The sequence below is a fragment of the Patiria miniata genome, unplaced genomic scaffold, assembly GCF_015706575.1.
Source record: "Patiria miniata isolate m_02_andy unplaced genomic scaffold, ASM1570657v1 HiC_scaffold_19, whole genome shotgun sequence".
Lineage (NCBI taxonomy): Eukaryota > Metazoa > Echinodermata > Asteroidea > Valvatida > Asterinidae > Patiria > Patiria miniata.
The window spans coordinates 11,710,038-11,729,995 of record NW_024037057.1 but is presented as its reverse complement, the minus strand read 5'-3'; the positions used below and the strand labels follow the sequence as shown (position 1 = coordinate 11,729,995).

Sequence of the window (19,958 nt, the reverse complement as noted above, 5' to 3'; positions counted from 1 at the left end):
TGAGTCCCAGGTCTTCGCGGAAATGTGTCGCCTACTGGGCATCGAGAAAACGCGAACGACGCCGTACAATCCGAAGAGTGATGGGATGATTGAGAGATTCAATCGCACACTGGTCACAATGGTTTCTATGATGATAGAGCCCCACAGACGACAGCGAGATTGGGATGAAAAGATTCCACTGGCAATGTTTGCCTATCGTGCCTCACCACAGGACTCAACAGGTGAATCGCCTAATATGCTGATGCTCGGACGCGAGGTGCGCCTTCCCATCGACTTGGCTGTTGAACAACCCCGTGACGACCAACAAGAGGTTGAAGGCGAAGAGACTGACTATGCGCAACAACTGAGGGAGCAGTTCAGACTCGCGCACGGTAGGGCACGTGAGTGTCTGAAGCGGAGCGCCAGAAGGCAGAAGACTCATTACGACAGACGATCTGTGAAGTATAACTTGGTGGCTGGAGATTTCGTGTGGCTGCACAATCCGGCAAAGAGGAAAGGCTTGTCGCCTAAATTGCAGTGCCGATGGGAGGGTCCGTATCTCATCGTGCACAAGCTGTCCGATGTCATCTTCCGAATTCAACGTAAAAAGGGTGGAAAGATGAAAGTTGTGCATCGGGACCGCTTGAAGTCCTACATAGGAAATCCCCTAGTCTCATGGATTGAGAACACAACAGAGGCTAATGCAGACATGCTCAGCCAACAGCAGGAAACCAGCGTTCCAGCACAAGCGGAAGACAATTCCAGCGGGCAAATAGAAACGCCTACGACAGGGAGGCGAATTCCAAACCCAACCGCCCGTTCTTTCACCCCCAGAGTGTCACCAGAGGGCAATCACCCTACCCAGGAGACACCATCGATTGTGATTCCAAGTCCCAAAACCCCATTGAGGCCTGAAAACTCGGAAGGGCAAACATGCCATACTGAGACCGCATTACCGCGTCGGAATCCCCCCAGGCATCGCAGGGTGCCCCAGAGATATCGCTAGATGTGAGAGATTGTTGTGAGAGCGAGAGAAGGTGAAACACACATTAATGAAATGCACCACTTTTGCATTTTCCCTACAGAGTCTGTACATACTCGCCATGGGCCGAGACAGTCAAGAGAAGTCCAGAGATGAGGCGGACCAGGACCATACTAGGTGCCCCAAGTGCCACGTGAGACTTCACAAGAAAAGCCTAGAACGCCACCTACTTACCGAGCATGGGCCGCGATTGTACTACTGGTGTAGGCGCTGCGCCCACAAGAACAATCGCCGAGACAATTTGAAGGCGCACTACCGCGACTGTCACCCCGACCGCATGGATGAAGTGGGCGAGATAAAGGGCGAGTCTCACGAGACCCGCGAAGACAGACGCCGAAGGGAAAGCAATGCCGAATCCAAGGACAAGGCCACATCGGACAAGAAACGCAAGTATGAACAGGCAGAGGACTTTCCCAGTAAAGATCGTGGCAAGGCTACGAAGAAGGCGAAGACTCCACAAAGCACGGTATCGAAGGCGCCAGCTGACGATGTACAGCCAAAGCTAGGCGAGGCTACGAAGAAGGCGAATACTCCACCTAGCACGGTATCGAAGGCGCCAGCTGACGAAGTAGGGCCAAAGCTAGGCGAGGCGACGCTTCACCCATTGGAGAAAGTGTCCTCAGGCGAGCATGGAGAGCCTGCAGGGCAGGGCTCTTCCCAGCCAGCGTTGGATGCGGGACCGCTCCAAGCAAGTGAGGACATCCTCGAGATAGCGGTTTCGCCTACCTTATCCATGCTGTGGGACAGCATGCCGGAGGAAAATACGCCTAAGCCACAGACAGGAGGGAAACCTTTGAGCTTGATCCGGCAACTGCAGCAGGGCCCCGATGATGTCGAGTCGATGTGTAGCACTGCCACTAAACCAGAGGAGCCGATACGGCAACCAGGAGAGATACCCCTTGGGAAGTTCTTTGCCGGGCAAGTCGTGAGGATCACCGAGAAGGAGAAGACAGATACTTACCTTGGTGAGATGCGTACCCTGCACGATTCTGCATCCCGTCACTACGATGTAGTCGTACTGAGAGAGGCTAGCGAGCCTGAGAAGGCGGGCCACACTTTTGAGTCGCCACCCCCGGTGAAGATTCGTAGGATCATCGTGGAGAAGGACTCGAGGTCAGAAGGCGTGGGACCCTCCATGAACAACGCACAACTGAAAGGCTCCATGATTGGCAACGTGACAAAGATCACCGAGAGGAAGACCCGTAGTCTGTACCATGGAGGACTGTTGGTTACCCGAGAGGAAACCGAGCGCGTTTTTGATGTTAATTTTAAAGCTGGGTTCTAAGTCCACAAGTTAACAGAAACCAGGAGTTTCACCTTAGACGCCTTTAAATCTTTTTAAGTTCACAAGTTAACAGAAACCAGGAGTTTCACCTTAAATGCCTTACACCTTGAAGTTTCCAAGTTGTTTGATTAAGTTTACCGATTAAGCTTAGAAGTTGTTTAAACTTAGTGTTTACATGTTAACTTTATTGAGGCCATAAGTTTAAGAAGTGTTTATAAAAGTCGAACAGTTTGAAGTTTAATGTCTATTGAAGTTATGCTGTATAGCTAGGAACCTATCTAGGACAAGGAAGTCCAGTAGAGATCACCTTATGTCAAAATTTAAGAGACTTTAGGTGGACCAATGTTTCTTTTATTTATTTTTGTATAAGTTTATTGGTCAAAGGGACTGACCAAACTTAAGGCAAGGCTGTGTAACGAAACATTGGACATAGTGCCAGTCTAGGGTACTGGTGCCCGCGTCGGTGGTCTCCGCGCTGCTACTGTATGCACGCGCTGCCCGCGGGTATAAAAGCGTGCGTCAGCCGCGCGCGCGACACTCACTCACTCACTCTGCTGAGTCACAAGCAGAAGCGCATGACACGAGTTATTTCTTGGGTGAGTCGTCAGCCAGTTTCATGCAGGTCGGACAGCGCTGCGATTGATTATCCGCTAGCGAGTTAATCTAGAAGAGGGACCACCGGACGGGCTGCCTTTACATCACTAGTTGGTGAGTTTACTGGCCAGGAAGAGTTAGAATAAGCAGCCAACATTGTGTCCACGTTAGAGTTAGCGATAGACGCCTATATAGGAGTCGCCTGTCAAGGCGCACACAATAAAACACCATTGTTACGTTATATAAAGAGGACTGTGACTTAATCATTGTCTCCTGTGAGTTATTGGGCCTAATAGGGTGAGAGTGATTGAGTGCGAGTATCTCTGGTCCACTGCAATGCCTGGGGGTATACTTCCTCCAAACGAAGTAACGTCCCGGGTTTCCCGGTAACCGCTCATCGGGAAAGCCTAATCCTGTCAGCGTCCGTCCGGCGGCATCTCCCGGCTGGAGGCAGGGACGAAGGGTCGGCGGACCGCTACAATATTTTGTTTCCAATTTTCTTTAACACACAAATAATAATTCGTTGAGTAAAATAGTGTACATGTCAATTTAATTATAATCTTTCTTTTGAAATCTTTTGTTCTTCACCACTGATCTCAATGTTTAAAAATCTGGAGGCCAATTGCGCGCTGTACACTCATTTGAAACTACGCGCTGGTTCTCAATTCGAATATGTCACGGGAACCAGTATACATTGTAATCACTCCCACCGTACTTTTATAAGTACGATGCGGTACCCGCTGCTCCATGTACATGTACATCAGATTCGAACCAGCCAACCGATCCCGTTAGCTCGTTGGTCGAGTGGTAAGACGTCTGCACTAGGAAGCAGGAGGTCGTGGGTTCGAATCCCACCGAGTGATTTGTTTCCAACTTTCACTCGGGAGGTAACAGTCACACTGAGTATACAGATACGTCGGTGAAGGGCAAAACCTGCTATTGCAAAATGAATACATTCAATGAATAGGTAAAGAGTCGGAGACTGCGGTTCAACTAGGATATAGATTTGTTTACAATTTGTAGTGGGAGTGGTATAGATGTCGCACGGTGACTTCACTTTGAACAGCCGATGGGCAATCCAATTATGTTATGACATGGGTTCAGTGCTGTACATGTGCACTGCATCCTCAGCATCTTCGTTAAGTAAACCAAAACCTCACCGCGTTCCCAATTTGAGGAGGGTTCAGCTTAGGTCAGTGATCAAACCTCTCGGGGCAGGCTTCGCGGCCATGTCACAGTTTTTCTTGCGAACACACACGGTATAAATTGCGGAAGGACTGTGAAGAAGATTGATGGGGCCTCATGCTACCCTCGTTATAGCGCGACTTGTTTCCGGGGGAGGCAACAACTGCGGACTTTCTGCCGCACAGGTGACGTGCAAGATATACCACCTGTCAACCCAACGCGCACTGAAATAGTATTAAAGGGCATGAATTATACCACCAGCTAAAAATATTAAAGGGTCCGTGATTTTTTTTTTCTGAGGAACACACCTTTTTGGTTTTGAAACTTTATCGGGTCTCTTCCTCCCTGGGTCATTCACCAGTTGTCGCGTTGTAGACGTGGACATGGTAAAAAAACAAACAAAAAAAACCTAGACACAGATAACAAAGACTGTGGTCACGTGCTCTGTATTAATGTTACGCGATACGCGCAAATCTTGTCTAGGTTTTATAGATCTATGCCCGCCTGTTGCTGTATTACAAAACACTGCATTCGAATTGACCAATCAAACATTTAGTCCTGCTTTGGGAATGAAGTGACGTCACGATTTAGTAAAGTCGACTCCGATTGGCTGAGGCGCGGGATCGCATAAATCTGCATGCTTAGATATATCAGACGAACTTAGACAGGAAAATGAGCTCCGTGGATAATGGGTGTTACAATTTTTTTCCCCCATACCACACGCTGTTAGTATACATGTATATATAATTATGCTGGAGGGCCCTAGTATATGCAATAGTATAATGTTTAAAACTACCACACCGATCGAGTCACTGCTGTAGTGTCATGGATACTACATTGGATTACAAATCCGATGGTGCGAGTTCGATTCCCATTGGATGCTTTTTGTGGTTTGTAGGATTTTTTTTCAAGGGAAAATAAGTCCGAGAACCTGACTTGCAACTCAACGTACTTCGAAATACGCCCATATGCATGTGTACAGAAACAAGGCGTGCAAAAAAAAAATTAGCGCGTCCGGCTGAGTGTACGATATCGCATCGACAAAGACCAACATTTATAAATACGCTTTCACATTCCTCTCGTCGTAAGCTGATATACAACTAATCTGATCAAGGACCGACAAAAAGCACTGACAGCCTTTACAATAGCAGCCTCTAATCGCATATTAATCGCACCAACTATTTGGCAGCTTTTCAAAGGCGTATAGTGGGGCCGGGGGGGGGGGTGGCTCACAGGTTCCACATCCCCAATAAAGTGTCAATTTTTTTGTTTAAAGTAATTTATCCAAACAAGAAATGAAGCGGACTGTTTTATAATGTTGATAGTGCTGGATTTGTAAATTCTAGAAAAAGAGAGCGATAAGAATTTTTTTATAGGAAAAAAAAAAAGTTTTCGAGTAATCGGTGAAAAACCATGCGCGTTTTAATCACGAAACACGAATTCGCCCAGAACAAAATCAGCCAATTGACTGATCGTTGGAAATCACCTGAATTTCTCGATTTCTTCTTAAAGTGAATATACATCATTTGCTTTTTTTACTGTAATTTTCAGAAATGGATGGAATTGGGGGGTTGGAAATATATAGCAAATATAGTTACACTGACTTTTTTGAGGTTTTGGGTTCGAAAATGCTATAAAAACCAAGAAAAACAATCATTTTCCTGTAGTCTGGTTCCCTGACTCCATTTAAGAAGAAACAAAGCAGTTTACATATAGTGGGGAATTGTAAGGTCAAGGAACCAGTCTAGCTCAGTAGCTGGCTTGTACCCGTTCATAGGTGTGTAATCGATTGCAAACAAGTGTGATGGTCAACTGGGGCCAGTATTTGAAAAAAAGCCAGTTTTTTTCCAACGCTGATCGGCCGATTAGCATTGGAAATTGATACACAAATACCACTTTTCTTGATGACAGTATACCATGTGCCATGATTTTACAGGATGCTTTACACTGTCATTCAGTAACAGTCCAGCAAGGTATTTCAAAATGATTTGGTAGTTTTATTTTTTGATGTTTGCAAATGTTGTATTTTCCCTTTAACGACAACAAGCCAGACGTAATAATTTCACAGGGTGGTTTTCTACATAATCCAAGTAGATTTTTTGATAATACTTCGGTACTACTACTAGTTACTTTCGGGATAAATGCAAATTGTTATGCCTCAGCATCAGCAAGATAGATAAACATAATAATTTCACAGGGTGTTTAGTAAGCTTTTCTTACAATATAATTCGGTTTGCTACTTTAGGGATAAAAGCAAATGATCCTATGTGCTTTTAATATTGATGATGTCAGTGAAACCTATTGCATCGTCTCCTTTTGTACGTGAAGGAGCAACGCATGAATACTCGTGTGATCTCCGGTACGTGTATCGATTAAGCTGAAAATTAAAAAAAAGTATATCTCGGGACCCAATCATTTATTGCCATTGTTATTGCCCTATTAAAATCACCGCACAAAAGTGCAATCGCACCGGACAAGTGGCCATCGGCTGATGGGGGAAAACAACAGCACAGCCGGTCATCTATCACGCGGTCGGCCCGGTGCACCTGCAGTTCGTCGTAATCTCTTCCCCGTAAGATAAGCAGCAATTACGGTAGATTAGGGGCCTTGGCAGTGGAGGCACAAAGGATTATCATACGATAACATACACATCCCGCCTACCGCTGGACTTCCCACACTGATTGTCAACAAGTGGTCCCATGCCATAGGGTAATTTATAAGCTAGATATGGGTGTCTTAATAACTGCGCTGTTCATCAACAACGTGTCAGAGTGTTTGGGTTGCATTAAAATCCACTCGTTGGAGGTTTTTATGACACGTGTCGAATCTTTTAAATTACTGTTGTCTATTTTCCCATCCTTATAGCTGAACCTGAAAGTTGAATGGGGCTGCCCGTATTAAAAAGGTCAATACATTCCATTGTAGATAGTATTTTAACTAGACGCTGCATTTCCCGAGCTCTCTAGAAATAGGTTAAAAGGGTGTCAATTTATCATGTCAAGAAGTTTTAGAATTTCTGGTTTGATATGTTGAACAGCATTAGACATCGCACACACAAATCAAAGGAAATGATACTTTGTAAACCACGACTATTTGGCCTCTGGCTCACAATTTGTGGCAAATATATAACATGGATGAGACTGTCGTTTAAAAAAAAAAAAATCTGAAAGAAAGATGTGTTGCTTTCTGTACTGGTAATGGCTTTCTCTCAAATTCGAAACGTCTGAATTGACACAAAAAATCTGAAATACATGTATATCATGCCTAAAATAAACCATTCATTCCATTCTTGACCATTCCTCTCCGATATAGAAATAAAAATATCTGCTAATTATGCCCCTCTTCATTGCATCTGGTGAAGAAGTTGTTGCTTCGAAAGCTTACGAAAACTTGAACATTCTTCTTTGGATTTTGAGTGGTGTTATTATTGGAAACAAACAAAATGCATAAAAAAGCAAATGATGCTATATGACTATAAGGAAATTAGGAGTACGAACACGAACATGTTATCGAGGACAAATAAGTACAAGTGCTACAACCCAAGTCGGGATTGAGAAAACACCAACTCGATGCCCCATATAGCAGATGAACCCTGGAATATCGATTGGTGCATTTCCCATCTAAAACAAAAAGAAAGTCCGCTGACCCCTTAGTGGAATACTGACTTCAAATGATGTACGAGGAATGTACCCTGGAATGTATACCCCTGGAATATATGCCCCTGGAATACATACCCCCCCCTCCCATATACCCTGGAATACCCCTGGAATATCGATTGGTACATTTCCCATCTATACAAAAAATCTGCTGACCCCACGTATGGAATACTAGCTTCTTTCTAAGGATTTACGAGGAATATACCCTGGAATATATACCCCTCGAAAATATATCCCTCGAATATATACCCCTCGAGGATACCCTGGAAATATACCTCTGGAATATCGATTGGTACATTTCTCATCTTAAAACAAGTCCGCTGACCCCACGTGTGGAATACTGGCTTCAAAGGATCATGAAAAGGATCATTGACGAGGAATATACCCTGTAATATATACCCCTTGAATTATACCCCTCGAAAATATACCCCTCAAATATATGCCCCTCGAATATTCCCTGGAATATACCCCTGGAATATCGATTGGTACACTTCCCATTTAAAAAAAAAAGTCCACTGACCCGATTCACCTCGAAACGGAAAAGTAGAGTGGGGGAAAAAATATATGAAAGTCCACCTGTTTCTGAAAGAGCGGAATGTTGATGTCAATACCACGCTCACACGGCTAGCTGTACGGGTCTCCATCGTTCCCATGCATGGCTTTATACAGAGCGCGAGATTCGATCCAAGGTCACCAGTGTTGTTCTTTTGTGGATTTCAGGAATTTTTACTGCGTTATCCACGTGTGGAACACTGGCTTCACAGGATTTACGAGGAAGCAATGAATTATGGTGGCACTAAATCCTTGCCCTCTGTTGTAAAGTTTATATTGATTTTGTGCTTCCTCTCCTGCAGATGGTATTTGGTGTCGCTTTTAAATAATTGTACATCTCTCGACAACATTTTCAAATGAGTAAATTAAAGTGGGGTTTCCACTGCGTCCTCGGAACTACGCACACGAATGTAGCAACCATAAGGTTGGTTTAAATCGAATTCTTGCCAGGTAGGTTTTGATAACTACAAAACCATGGAGTCAATTTTGAGAAGTTTTGATTGTGCAGATAGTTTTATCCGTGGCCTAAACCCCTCTGCGTTTCATTTACTTTTTCAGCCAAGTATCGTTTTACATTGTCACTTGTCAGTTGATCACAACAACAGTTTCGGATGCTGTCACCAGGCCAAGTTCCTTGCCTTAATGAATTTCAGTGCTGTGTTATGTAAGCTGTGTAAAATCCTGCATGTTGCAAAAAGGGCTGCATGCAGTTGGGATTGGCATCGTTTGCCTGGCTATCAGTCATCATGTCAATACCTCAGTTTAATGCTTAAGGGCAAAATTCCAATCCCAAACCACATCAGCCTTGTTTTTTCTTCACATGCAGGATTGTACGCAGCTTGCGTAAAACAGCACTGAAGGCAAGGAACTTGGTCACAGTGTCCAAAAATGTTGTTGTGATCAATGGACAATTGTGTACTAGTGATGCGCGACTGAAATTAAATCATATGGGTAGGCATATTGGCCAAGCATAAGGAGTATCTGCACAATCTACAAAAATATGAAAGTGACTTCAAGTTTTGTATTTATGTCAAAAATATTTGGACGGACACTTTCTTGGGACATACTGTAGTCCTCGTGGTACCTGACCAACTGAGTGACAGACTTGTGACTTAGCCAGGTGGTTGGCTGGTGAGGAGACCCGGGCAGTGCTCTTGTATAGGATCACCCAGTTAGGGGCTTAATCCGGCCCATATTGTGGAACACCGAATGCATGGAAAGACTTGCAGTAAATAGCCATTCCGAATCGGTTGAATATAATTGTGTGCGCTCTGGTCTCGGCTCTACCACGCCTACCTTGTCTTGTACGTGGTCTAATATAGGCTTTATTCACGAGTAAGCCATATTCAGTTGAAAGCGAGGTAAAGTATTATTTTTTTTGGAACTTACGAATACAAATGAAAGCTTTGAACTTAAGTTAATTACAAATTAATACCAGTCTGCGCTGATAAATAATTTAACATTTTGTGAAGAAAGTTTACCGTAATGTTTTAAGCCACATACAAAAAAAATGAAAGTGAGGCTCAGAAAGCATAGATACATAGTCTGGCACCATCCCATTCAACAGTTTACAATGTGTAAACTACATTCAGGGAACACGATCAAAATGGCTTCCTCGCGAATAGGGTGTATTCCAATCATGGAGGAATAATTCCTCCATGTTTCATTATTCCACATACCACATTATAAACCACGAGAACATGGTCAATAAATTCACGAGTCCATGAAGTAACCAAGATATATAGCCCAGTACAATGTATATCATCCATGGTATATTTATTTTACAATATCCCACGGGGGATCTAACCTTGATTTTATAATGCATGGTTATATTCCGTGCTCTCTCAAGGTAACGACATTGTACACTTATTTTTTTCTCGGTAGAATGGTTAATTAGAGGTCAAGGTTATTTGCCCTCAGGCGGTTCTTCAAAAAGCAAATCTGACCGAGCAGCATACCGCCTAGAATCTTGAAAATCGTTTATTTTCCGGTTGACTCATTTTACTGATTACACCCTCAGAACAAGCTGCATGGCCGGAGAAAGATCGTAACTTGAAAAGGGACTAAATTTTAGTGAAATCTCATCTTAGGAATATCAATTTAAGTGAGCGGAAGTCCGTCATGGCAAAACTCGTGCATACCCACGATGATAATTTAAAGTTACTTTAAGAAGTGGGACCGTTTTGTCTATACCTATATTGCATCCTTAAAAAAATCATGCAAAAGCCACACATCTTTCCACCATGGAGGAAGGAATAAAGTATAGTCTTTCCTCCATCCTTCCATAATGTCAATAATACTCACGATCTGACGATGATATAATTATTTTTTTAAAAGTTAGCCGTACTTGTACTGCATCATTTTAAACTAGAGGTAGAAGGTTGTTGGGCCAATGTATGTTACAAGTTTCATGTTCAGTCAAAATAAACAGCGAAGAATGACTGAATGACCACGTCATACAGCCAGCAAAAAATAAATGTAACAACAGTAATGACAGCGACATGAAATGTTATGTTTCCAAGATAATGTGAAAGATCATACAACACATTCAGCTTCGAGTCATCATTCTAAACCAAAAAAATATCCGCAGACCTGGCGTGCAAAGGCTAAAGGGTTAATTAACTTAGCAAAACTAACCTTTTCCTTGATCCACTAATATTGTTGTATTGCAATACTCGACCGTCATAAAACACACTCTGATTGTAACAATGCTAAGTTGTAATTTAAATATAAACGGAAGAATTGTGCGAACATACCTGTACATCTTTCTCGCCAAAGATGTAGACAGTTGTGTCCTTCTTCTCGGGCACTTCTGGAACTGTTCTCTTAGGAAACATCTTGTTTCACCTACACCGATTAATCCTTAGCAGGTTGGAAGATAATAGACCAAGTATCCACTGAAAATGTTTCGTGTGTGTTCGTAGCTTGTAGATAACAACCTGGGCTTGCTGTATATCCCTTTCTGAAACTTGGGAGATATTGTAAACCGGATACAACTTCGTCCGTTTCAAGGAATCCTGCAGCCAAGGGAAACTTATATGTCTGTGACAACCTGCTTTCTCGGTACTTAATGCTGACTGCTTTCCAGGAAAAATCGCGATGTAAAGACGGCAGGAGCCCTGTTTAAGTTTCGTCTTCAAGCCTTTGAGCCTCGCACGCGGTTAAAGACGTACAGTGATACCAACCATGGACCAATGGATCAACAAGCCACGCAACTCGGTATCGGTTCAAAAGATCATCCAAGTTTGCATAAATCGACTCCCCTTCGGTGATTTCCACGTAGCTGTTTTAGGAGGCGACTCAAGAGGTTTAGACTGTGTTTGCACGATCGGATTTCCAAGCTAAATTCCTTTATGCCCCTTTCCACTAGCACTCGAGAGGTAATCATGCAAACACAGCGCCGCCGAAATGTTTCCGTTGTGTACCTTTCGGCAGACCGCGAGCCACTGGCTGCTTGCGTGAAGCGTGCACCATCGGTTGAGAGCAGCAGGAGTCGTGATAAACCCGTATGACGTCACCAGGGGCACTGAATGGGCCAGGGTTGGTGACGCTGTTGATTGTAATCGGCTCAAGGTCTGGACGGTCCCTGGCCAGTGTGGTAGGCGCCGTAGTGTTGGCTCCTGTCACTTGCTATCAGCAAAACTCTTGTGTGTGCTTTAATTCCAAACAGTGGAAAATTTGCACAAGAGGTTTGGAGTGAAATTGATTCCATATGGACCCGATCAATTTCCCGCTCCAGGAATGTCTTTTCCGAACTCTTCTAATCTAAGATGCGTTCCAAGATTAGACCATAAGATTAGACCTAAATCTTGGAAAGGGGAGGAGGGGAGGGTGAACAAATCCCCCCACCCATCCCCGGTCAAAAAGTGGGATATATCCGCCTGTCTCCTTCCCCAGATTGACGCCCGTGTCATGGTCCAATTTAAAGTAAAATTTGACAGAAATAGCCAGTTACAATCAGCCTTGCTTTGTGCTAACAGCGAGGACGGTAAGTTCACGAGTCGGCCATATTAAATTGCAGGGAGGTAAACTCTTCATTTTTGGAACTTGCGACGGTAGAAATGAAAACGATGAAATAAACATTCATAACAACTTAATTGGCCTGCCGTTCTGCTGATGAATAAGTAAACTTACGGTGATTAAACATACCCTATAGCGTCTCCGAGTAAAACAAAAGGACAGGAATGTCCGGAGAACTTGCTGCCAAAAAGTTACACCACCAGCTGTCTCTATCACAGATGATGATGGTCGACCGAGATCGAAATGATGATGATACCCTATAGTGTTTAAGCCACATTAAAAAAAAATACCTACAAAATCGGAACTTGGAACGCACTTCAATCATGAAATGGTCTGGCACCATCACATTCAACAGTTCACAATTCATAAAATAGATACGGGGAACACGATCGAAAATGGCTTCTTCGTAATAAGGAATAGGCCTATGTCCCAGTATCGCGATGAATGATAGACTAGAAATAAATCGAACAGGACCAAACATTTCTCCACGGACTCAACCGACAATCGAATGATTCAATATCCTTGCCTGAATCCCCCCCTCCATTTTTAAGGCGTACTTCTCAGGCTTTTCACCTTTCCTTCTTTGCTTTTAGGGTTGGTCTCTCACATGTATCACTCCGGTGTATAGCTCCATGGGTAGACCATGGAGGTAGAATAGCAAAGACGAAAAAAATGAACACTTGTTGCTTTCGCGCAACGCGTTACCGTACATTTTCTTCGTTGGTTCAATGGCGACAGCGCCCTCTTGTCACCTTCTTCTTAACTAAGGGCCTTTCGAAATACTGGCTTCGTTTCGACCGTGGCTTAGGGAGATTTTTAGGCTCTCATATCAACTTCGGTGAATTGTGGACTGCTGTGCTTCAGAAACAAAAACATTAAATCGTGTGATATAATTTATGGCAAAATGTCAGCCTATTGTCATGTGGTCTGCTTCCCAGTGATTCATAATTAAACCAAGTCCGAACACGAATTTTCCTGAAAACACAATTTTCTTTTCTGGTTTGGGTGAGGGATAACAACAGAGGGCGGTAGGCAACGATTTCATTGCAATCCGCACAGGATTTTTAAGATTTGCCTATTTATGTCAATCCAGCAGCATTCTAAGTTATCGTCTGGAAACCGAATGTGTTGTTTCTGTTCTATGAACTTTTTTTTTTATCCGTGTTAACACAGTACATTATCTTGGTTGTATTTGTTATATTGTTTGATGATTTATGTCGATATTCAACATAATTGTGTCATATATCATGCGGAATAGACGAACTTGAAATGTCAGTTTAATGCGACAGGTATTTTTGAGTTATATCATTTCCGGAAATCGAGTGTAATTTTTTGTGTCTTGAAAGTTGACTTAAAATCGGCTGGTATTTTACGCGCTGAGCACACTCCGCATAATTTGAATGATTCTTGTACTAAAAGAAAGCTTACTGACTGGGCTTTCTCATCCTAGACTTTACTCACCCTGTATAATGATCTTCGAAAGATTTTTTAGTGGCATTTGTGAAATGGTGTCTACAGATAAACGTACTATTATATATCTGTTGCTATATTTTTTCCAATGCACAAAACTTTAGGAGAGGCAAGCATGATATAATTGAAAGCATGCTCTTTGTAAACCAACCTGCCAAATAATTTAATGTTTAATTTCACTGTTGTAACCCTTCCCCAGGGTTACGGGGTTTGTTCCTATTTTGGGGAATAAACCATAACATAACATAACATAACATAACATAACATAACATAACATAACATAACATAACATAACATAACATAACATAACATAACATAACATAACATAACATAACATAACATTATCTTGGTTACCAATTTTTTTTTTTTTTTTTTTTACCTGTTTGACGATAATCTCAATATTTAACAAAATTGTGTTATGATATCACGTTAATTAGCATACAACAATTACATCTTCCACACGCCGCCTCATCCACAATGCATTATACAGTGCAGTTTTAGATTCACATCATCTTGAAATCACTGAGGCCTAAAGTGCTTTCCTTATATATTGTAGAATTTTGTTTTCAACCATTTTGTCCAGCTCAAACTTTAAGCGTTGTTAATTTCATCTCCAATCTACATGCTAAGTGTATACAAAACAAATATCGCCCAGTCAGCTGAAATGAAAATGGTTTGTAACACTTTTTTCACAAAATTCCCAGTTTCTTTCCATCCAATGTATTGGTGCTGAGCGTCTCTTACGTAACTATACAAGAGTTTGCCCCGAATCACGTGATTGCACGGCAACAGTGTCTGTGGTGAGGGTCAGGAGAACTCAAAGTTAAAATGTGCCAAGTATTCTGAGCAAGTCAGTGTACCAGATGTTTTTCAAATTTAAATCCCAAATGGTATAGCACTCCCAAATGGCTTATAACTATATAGGACAAATTACATACTGATTGTTATAATCGTCAGTTCATATATTTTGCAGTTGGGTATGGAGCATTTAAAGCGGGGAGTCCTCACACTCTCGACACAAAAAAGAAACGAAATTAAAAAAAACCCTTTCTTTCCATCCGTCCTCGGCTGACTTAAAAGTGTAAAAGTATTGTCCCATTGAAAGAAAAAGGCCACGTGCTGAGGCCTACTAAAGAAGCATCTCTGTTGATATTTGGTTGAGTTCAGTCTTAATGAAAAATTAGCCACTGTCGTAGTACATATCTGAAAAGTATCCAAAACCTGGGTCTGATTCTGAGGAGTAGGAGGAGGATTGCATGTGTGAGCCAGAGAGATTCTCCTTGTGCCCCTCGTGTTGATCAGCAACCTCATTGTCTCCAGAAGAATTCCCGGATGCTTGCTCATCGAGCTCTGGAGGGCGTCCTACTTCATCGCTGTTCAGGGATACGAGGTCAGGGGTCATGGGCCCCGGGGGCCAGAGCCCCCCGTCGTCGATCATGAGGCGCGGTGACGCTTCGGGAATCTCGGTAAACGAATTCCCGTCGGGGTGAAGGGGCTCACGCAAAGGCTCCACGTCGCTGGTGACCCGGCTACTGTGCGACAGGACAATAGTAACGATTCCCAGGGTACCGGCGACAAGGATAAGTGACGTCAGCACCACTGCGCATGCGCAGTATGCTGCTCGCCGGTTTCGCCCATGGTCGTGATCAACCGAGACCTGAAATTTAAAATGGAAGGTAATCTTTAATCCAAGTTTTTAGACCATTATGAGGTTGCAACCATTTGATATTTTCCCGGCATTCAAACCACAATGTAACCAAAGCGAGGCTGGAAGGAAAAATAGTCTGGTTCCTTTTCGCACAAAGACATTATCATTCAGTACTTATTGGATACAGGGAACATGACTGAAATGGTGGCAGCATGATAAAGGTCTATACCTCCTCGTTTCGAATTATATGCAGGCCTTCTTATTCATTAACCGGTCACCAAAGTTCGTGAGGAGATTAAAGAATTGGCTCCAAAACAAATACATTGGCAGCACGCCAGAAGTGGAATTCTTCCAGGAAGTTGGTACACTCTGTAGTAGGAGTGATATACAGTCTAGTCTGGTTTCCTGACCTGACAATTTCCCCCGACACCCAGTACGTCTAAACTGAAGGTCAGGCAGCCTCAGTGGCTAAAAATAAACATGACGATCTGGACGGCCCTTTTTCAAAGCTCGGCTTCGGTTCCGAATTCACTTTATCACTTAATATAACTTTTAGTTCCGATCAAATTTTTCAAAAGACATTACCTGTTCCACATATCATACAGTTTGATATTTCTGTCAGAAAACATTGACGAATGCTAAACGGTCGTCAAATTCAAAATAGTACATGACGCAGCAAAGCTCGCCCCTCGTACGATCTGAGTACATACTATGCACAAAATCGTCATTGAATTTTTAAAGTTTTCTAAGAGCGCGGATCTTCCTACACGATGTTTGACTAAATGGAGAGCCGCCAACACAGGGCTGGATAGCTCAGTTGGTAAAGTACCGAAACGGCAATCCGGAGGTCGGAAGTTCAAACCCCACTCCAGTAAATGTCTCTGTTCAACGTAACAAAAATAGTCAACGTAAAGAAATAACAATAGACCATTATCATGTTGCGGCCATCTTGATTTTTTTTCCCATTCAAATCAACGTAACCAAATCGAGGCTGTGAGGAAAATAGTCTGCCGGTTCCTATTTGAACACACACAAAAATATCTCCAGTATTGTTATTGGATACAAGGAACATGACTGAAATGGTGGCAGCATGATAAAGGTCCATATACTTTTGGGAATGGTAGTAGACTCACTTGCAGATGTTTATCCTCGATCATGTACACAACCGCAACATCTTTCTTGTCAGAGATCGGAGCGTTCTTCTCCGGTAGCATTGCCACAGCTGTTGACATGGTGTTCCTTGGTAATATACCTGGACTGGGTTGTCGTTCCTCACCAACTTTAACCAGCACTTTTAATAACAGTTGAGAAGATAAATCGACCGACATACAACCAAGGTTTATGTTCTGCTAGAGTTTGACGAAGCTGTATGCTGCTATTGGACCCGAATGCAAAAGACCAGGCTGGTGGCCCTGTGACCAAGTCATGCACTGACTACTGACTGCCTAGACGCCGATGGCCTTGACGGAAACTTTTCATGTTTTGGTTCAGCTAGACTACGTCAGGCAGGCCTAGTATTGTTTGTCTATAAGCATAATGATTGTCTCGTGCATGACCAGTTAATTAAAGGGAATATACATCATTTGCTTTTGCTGTAATTTTCAGAAATGGATGGAATTGGGGGGTTGGAAATATAAAGCAAATATAGTTACACTGACTTTTTTGAGGTTTTGGGTTCGAAAATGCTATAAAAACCAAGAAAAACGATCATTTTCCTGTAGTCTGGATCCCTGACTCCATATAAGAAGAAACAGAGCAGTTTACATACATTGGGGAATTGTAAGGTCAGGGAACCAGTCTAGCTGGCTCGTATCCGTTCATAGGTTTGTAATCGATTGCAAACAAGTGCAATGGTCAATTGGGGCCAGTATTTGAAAAAAAGCCAGTTGTTTCCAACGCTGATCGGCCGATCAGCGTTGGAAATTGATACAAAAATACCACTTTTCTTGAAAATGACAGTATACCAGGTGCCATAATTTTACAGGATGCTTTTGACTGTCATTTACCAACATCCTGTTAAGGTATTTCCCAAAAACTTGATAGTTTTATTTTTCGATGTTTGCAAATGTTGTATATTCCCTTTAAGCTGCAGACTGGTACAGACCCGAACAATAACAAGTGTGCGTTTCCGGATCCATGTCCTGTTTTTCTTGTTGTGCAAAGTTCCTTCCTATTATGCGGGGTCAGAAACTCTGCTCAGAATCACATTTCACACTGTAGCCTACGTTGAATTTGTAATATTTTCTTCTCTTATTTTATCTTCCAATCCCAGCGAGGTTGTTAAAATGTAGACCATCAGCTTAAAATGTGAAACAAAATTTGAATTTTAAAGGATGATAACTTTTACTTTGTGTGAAACACCGGGGACTTTTTTGACCAAATTATCAACTTGGAGGGCAAGGGCGTCAATCGCTTCTCAAAAGTTCGGGGCCATAACTTGATGAGCACTAATGCGAGCGCGTAACGCGAAGCCCTCGGTGTGGGGTTCTAGGTGCTCTGTTTTGGATTCTAGATGCTCTGTGGTGCGATCTGAGGCAATTTCTGACAACTAAACCCCCCTTTTTTTTTGCAAAAGATCATCTTATAATCATCGTTTTCTAGTTTAATTGGAGTCATCGAATCAGCTATTCTGAGCTATAGAATCACTAATTAAGTAGGCTACAATTTTGATTCCAGGACGAAAAAAGTGCAGGGTGGGGCGAAGGATATGATACATCCCCCAACTTTAAAAAGTGTGTGGGGGAAGGGGAACCTGTGTCCCCCCGGCCCCCAGCCGCCCCCGGCCCCCACCGATTGACGCCGATGTTGGAGGCCGAGGGTGTTTGACAGGAACGTGCAGCCGTTTATATAGACCTTCCTTTCCCGACACATAATTATGGTTGACTTTTTTTTAAACTGTGGAAGGTCAACGTCGCAAAAAATAAAAGAACGGTTATTAATGTTTCCAAACATTTCACTGTACTGTTCACAACTTACCAACAAATGCTACCAATTCGACGTAAAACAATGCAAGTGCACAATAAGCTGGCCGTTTAGCATGAAATTTGGTCGTGAGTTTCAATTGAAATAAATGATTTCCCGTTTGTTGAACGTCACAGTGCAAACTTAGTGACCTTGATAATGTAACTCCGTCCTTTCTCGCTGGAGACCCATACCAGTGACATAGGTACTCAGGTAGGATATAGCTAGCATAGGCGAAGCCAGCGGGGCGGGGGGGGGGGGGATATTTACCCCCCAATATTTTCAAAAGACTGCCTTTTTTCACCAACACTTAACCCCCCCCCCCCAATATTTTGTAAAGAGTGCCCTTTTTTAACAAGTGCCTTTTTTTCTGAAAAAAAGTGCACTTTTTAAGAAGTCGTCGTGCCCCTTTTTTTGCCCCATCTGCCGTTCCAGGTGCCTTGGGTTAATTTTGCGCATGAATCGCCCTGAAAAGCACTATTTATTGTCCATTAGTATACACAATCAGCGGTTTTGAACAGCACCCCCATTGACAGATGGTACTAGCCCCCCCCCCCCCCCCCCTATTTTTTGATTTTACGGAGGCCAAGTGTCTGGAGAAAAAAAACATGTCCACATTTCAACATGAAATGTGCAAGTGCCCTTTTCAAGAAATTTGTACCCCCCCCCAATAAAAATGACCGTGGATTTTAAGGTCTGTTACGAACGAACAAACAAAGAAGCAGTTTGCAACGCGATACATACCACGTGACTATACAATTTCTGCACATTATGTTGCCTCCGCCGGTGACTGCTCTATGTTCCGACACCCTATATGTTCCGACAACTCAACCTATGTTCGACACCCCTATATGTTCCGACACCCCTATGCTCCGACGCCCTATTACGTTCCGACAACCTGCACATAAGATTGTGTTACTCCCCGTGAGGGTTCGGGTTAGGGTTAGGATAAGAATATGTGCAGTCGGAACATATGGGGTGTCGGAACATAGGGTTGCACACCTGTAAATAGGCCTAAACCCATCCGCCAAGCTCATGAATAAAAGTTATACCCTCAAAATATCCTATATTAGCGAGTTCTAAGAGCCATAACATTGGGGTATTGAAGAAATATGGCAATGAACCTCTGGCCCAGACTCGGCCGGGCTTCCAATTCTGAGCATTTTGGATACAATTGGGCTCGAAAGTGGCGCTATTTTGCCATTTTGTGGAGGGATCGTTTTTCAAGATGGCTACCGTTCCGCTTTGGGGAAAATAGGGGTCGTCTTCTTTGGGCGAGAATTTCTCGAAAAGTCAATGGTCCACCCACCAAAGAATAAAAAGAAATTGAAAGATGACATATCGATCATCATTTTTCTGTGCAGCTTAAATACCTGTGAGAGTTCTGAGTATTTTTAAAAGAATTTTTAAGTATGGGCATTTAGCACTAGTGGCCATGGGAACTTTTTGCACTGTTCCATAGAGGCGTAACCGTTGCCTCCATTCACAAAATGTTCATAATGCCAACCCCCACCCCCCAAAAAAAATCTGTGTTCTTTCTCTAGCATTTCCTCAATGCATCATTTT

The 19,958-nt window shown here is 42.9% G+C and overlaps 2 protein-coding genes across 2 annotated transcripts in view; both read right to left on the bottom strand.

Annotated features, from left to right (window-relative positions):
- Positions 1-11,779, bottom strand: part of LOC119725800 — a 35,703-nt gene extending 23,924 nt beyond the window's left edge. The window contains exon 1 of the mRNA XM_038197377.1: positions 11,050-11,779. Within this exon, the coding sequence (XP_038053305.1) occupies positions 11,050-11,130 (81 nt within the window). The 5' untranslated portion in view covers positions 11,131-11,779. The remainder of the gene's footprint in view (positions 1-11,049) is intronic.
- Positions 11,780-14,649: 2,870 nt separating this feature from the next.
- LOC119725799 lies at positions 14,650-16,969 on the bottom strand. Its single transcript, XM_038197376.1, has 2 exons — positions 16,565-16,969; positions 14,650-15,440 (listed from the first exon to the last, which is right to left on the bottom strand). The coding sequence occupies exons 1-2, from the start codon at positions 16,757-16,759 to the stop codon at positions 14,964-14,966; spliced, it is 672 nt and encodes a 223-aa protein (XP_038053304.1). The 5' UTR covers positions 16,760-16,969; the 3' UTR covers positions 14,650-14,963.
- Between the last annotated feature and the right edge of the window lie 2,989 nt (positions 16,970-19,958).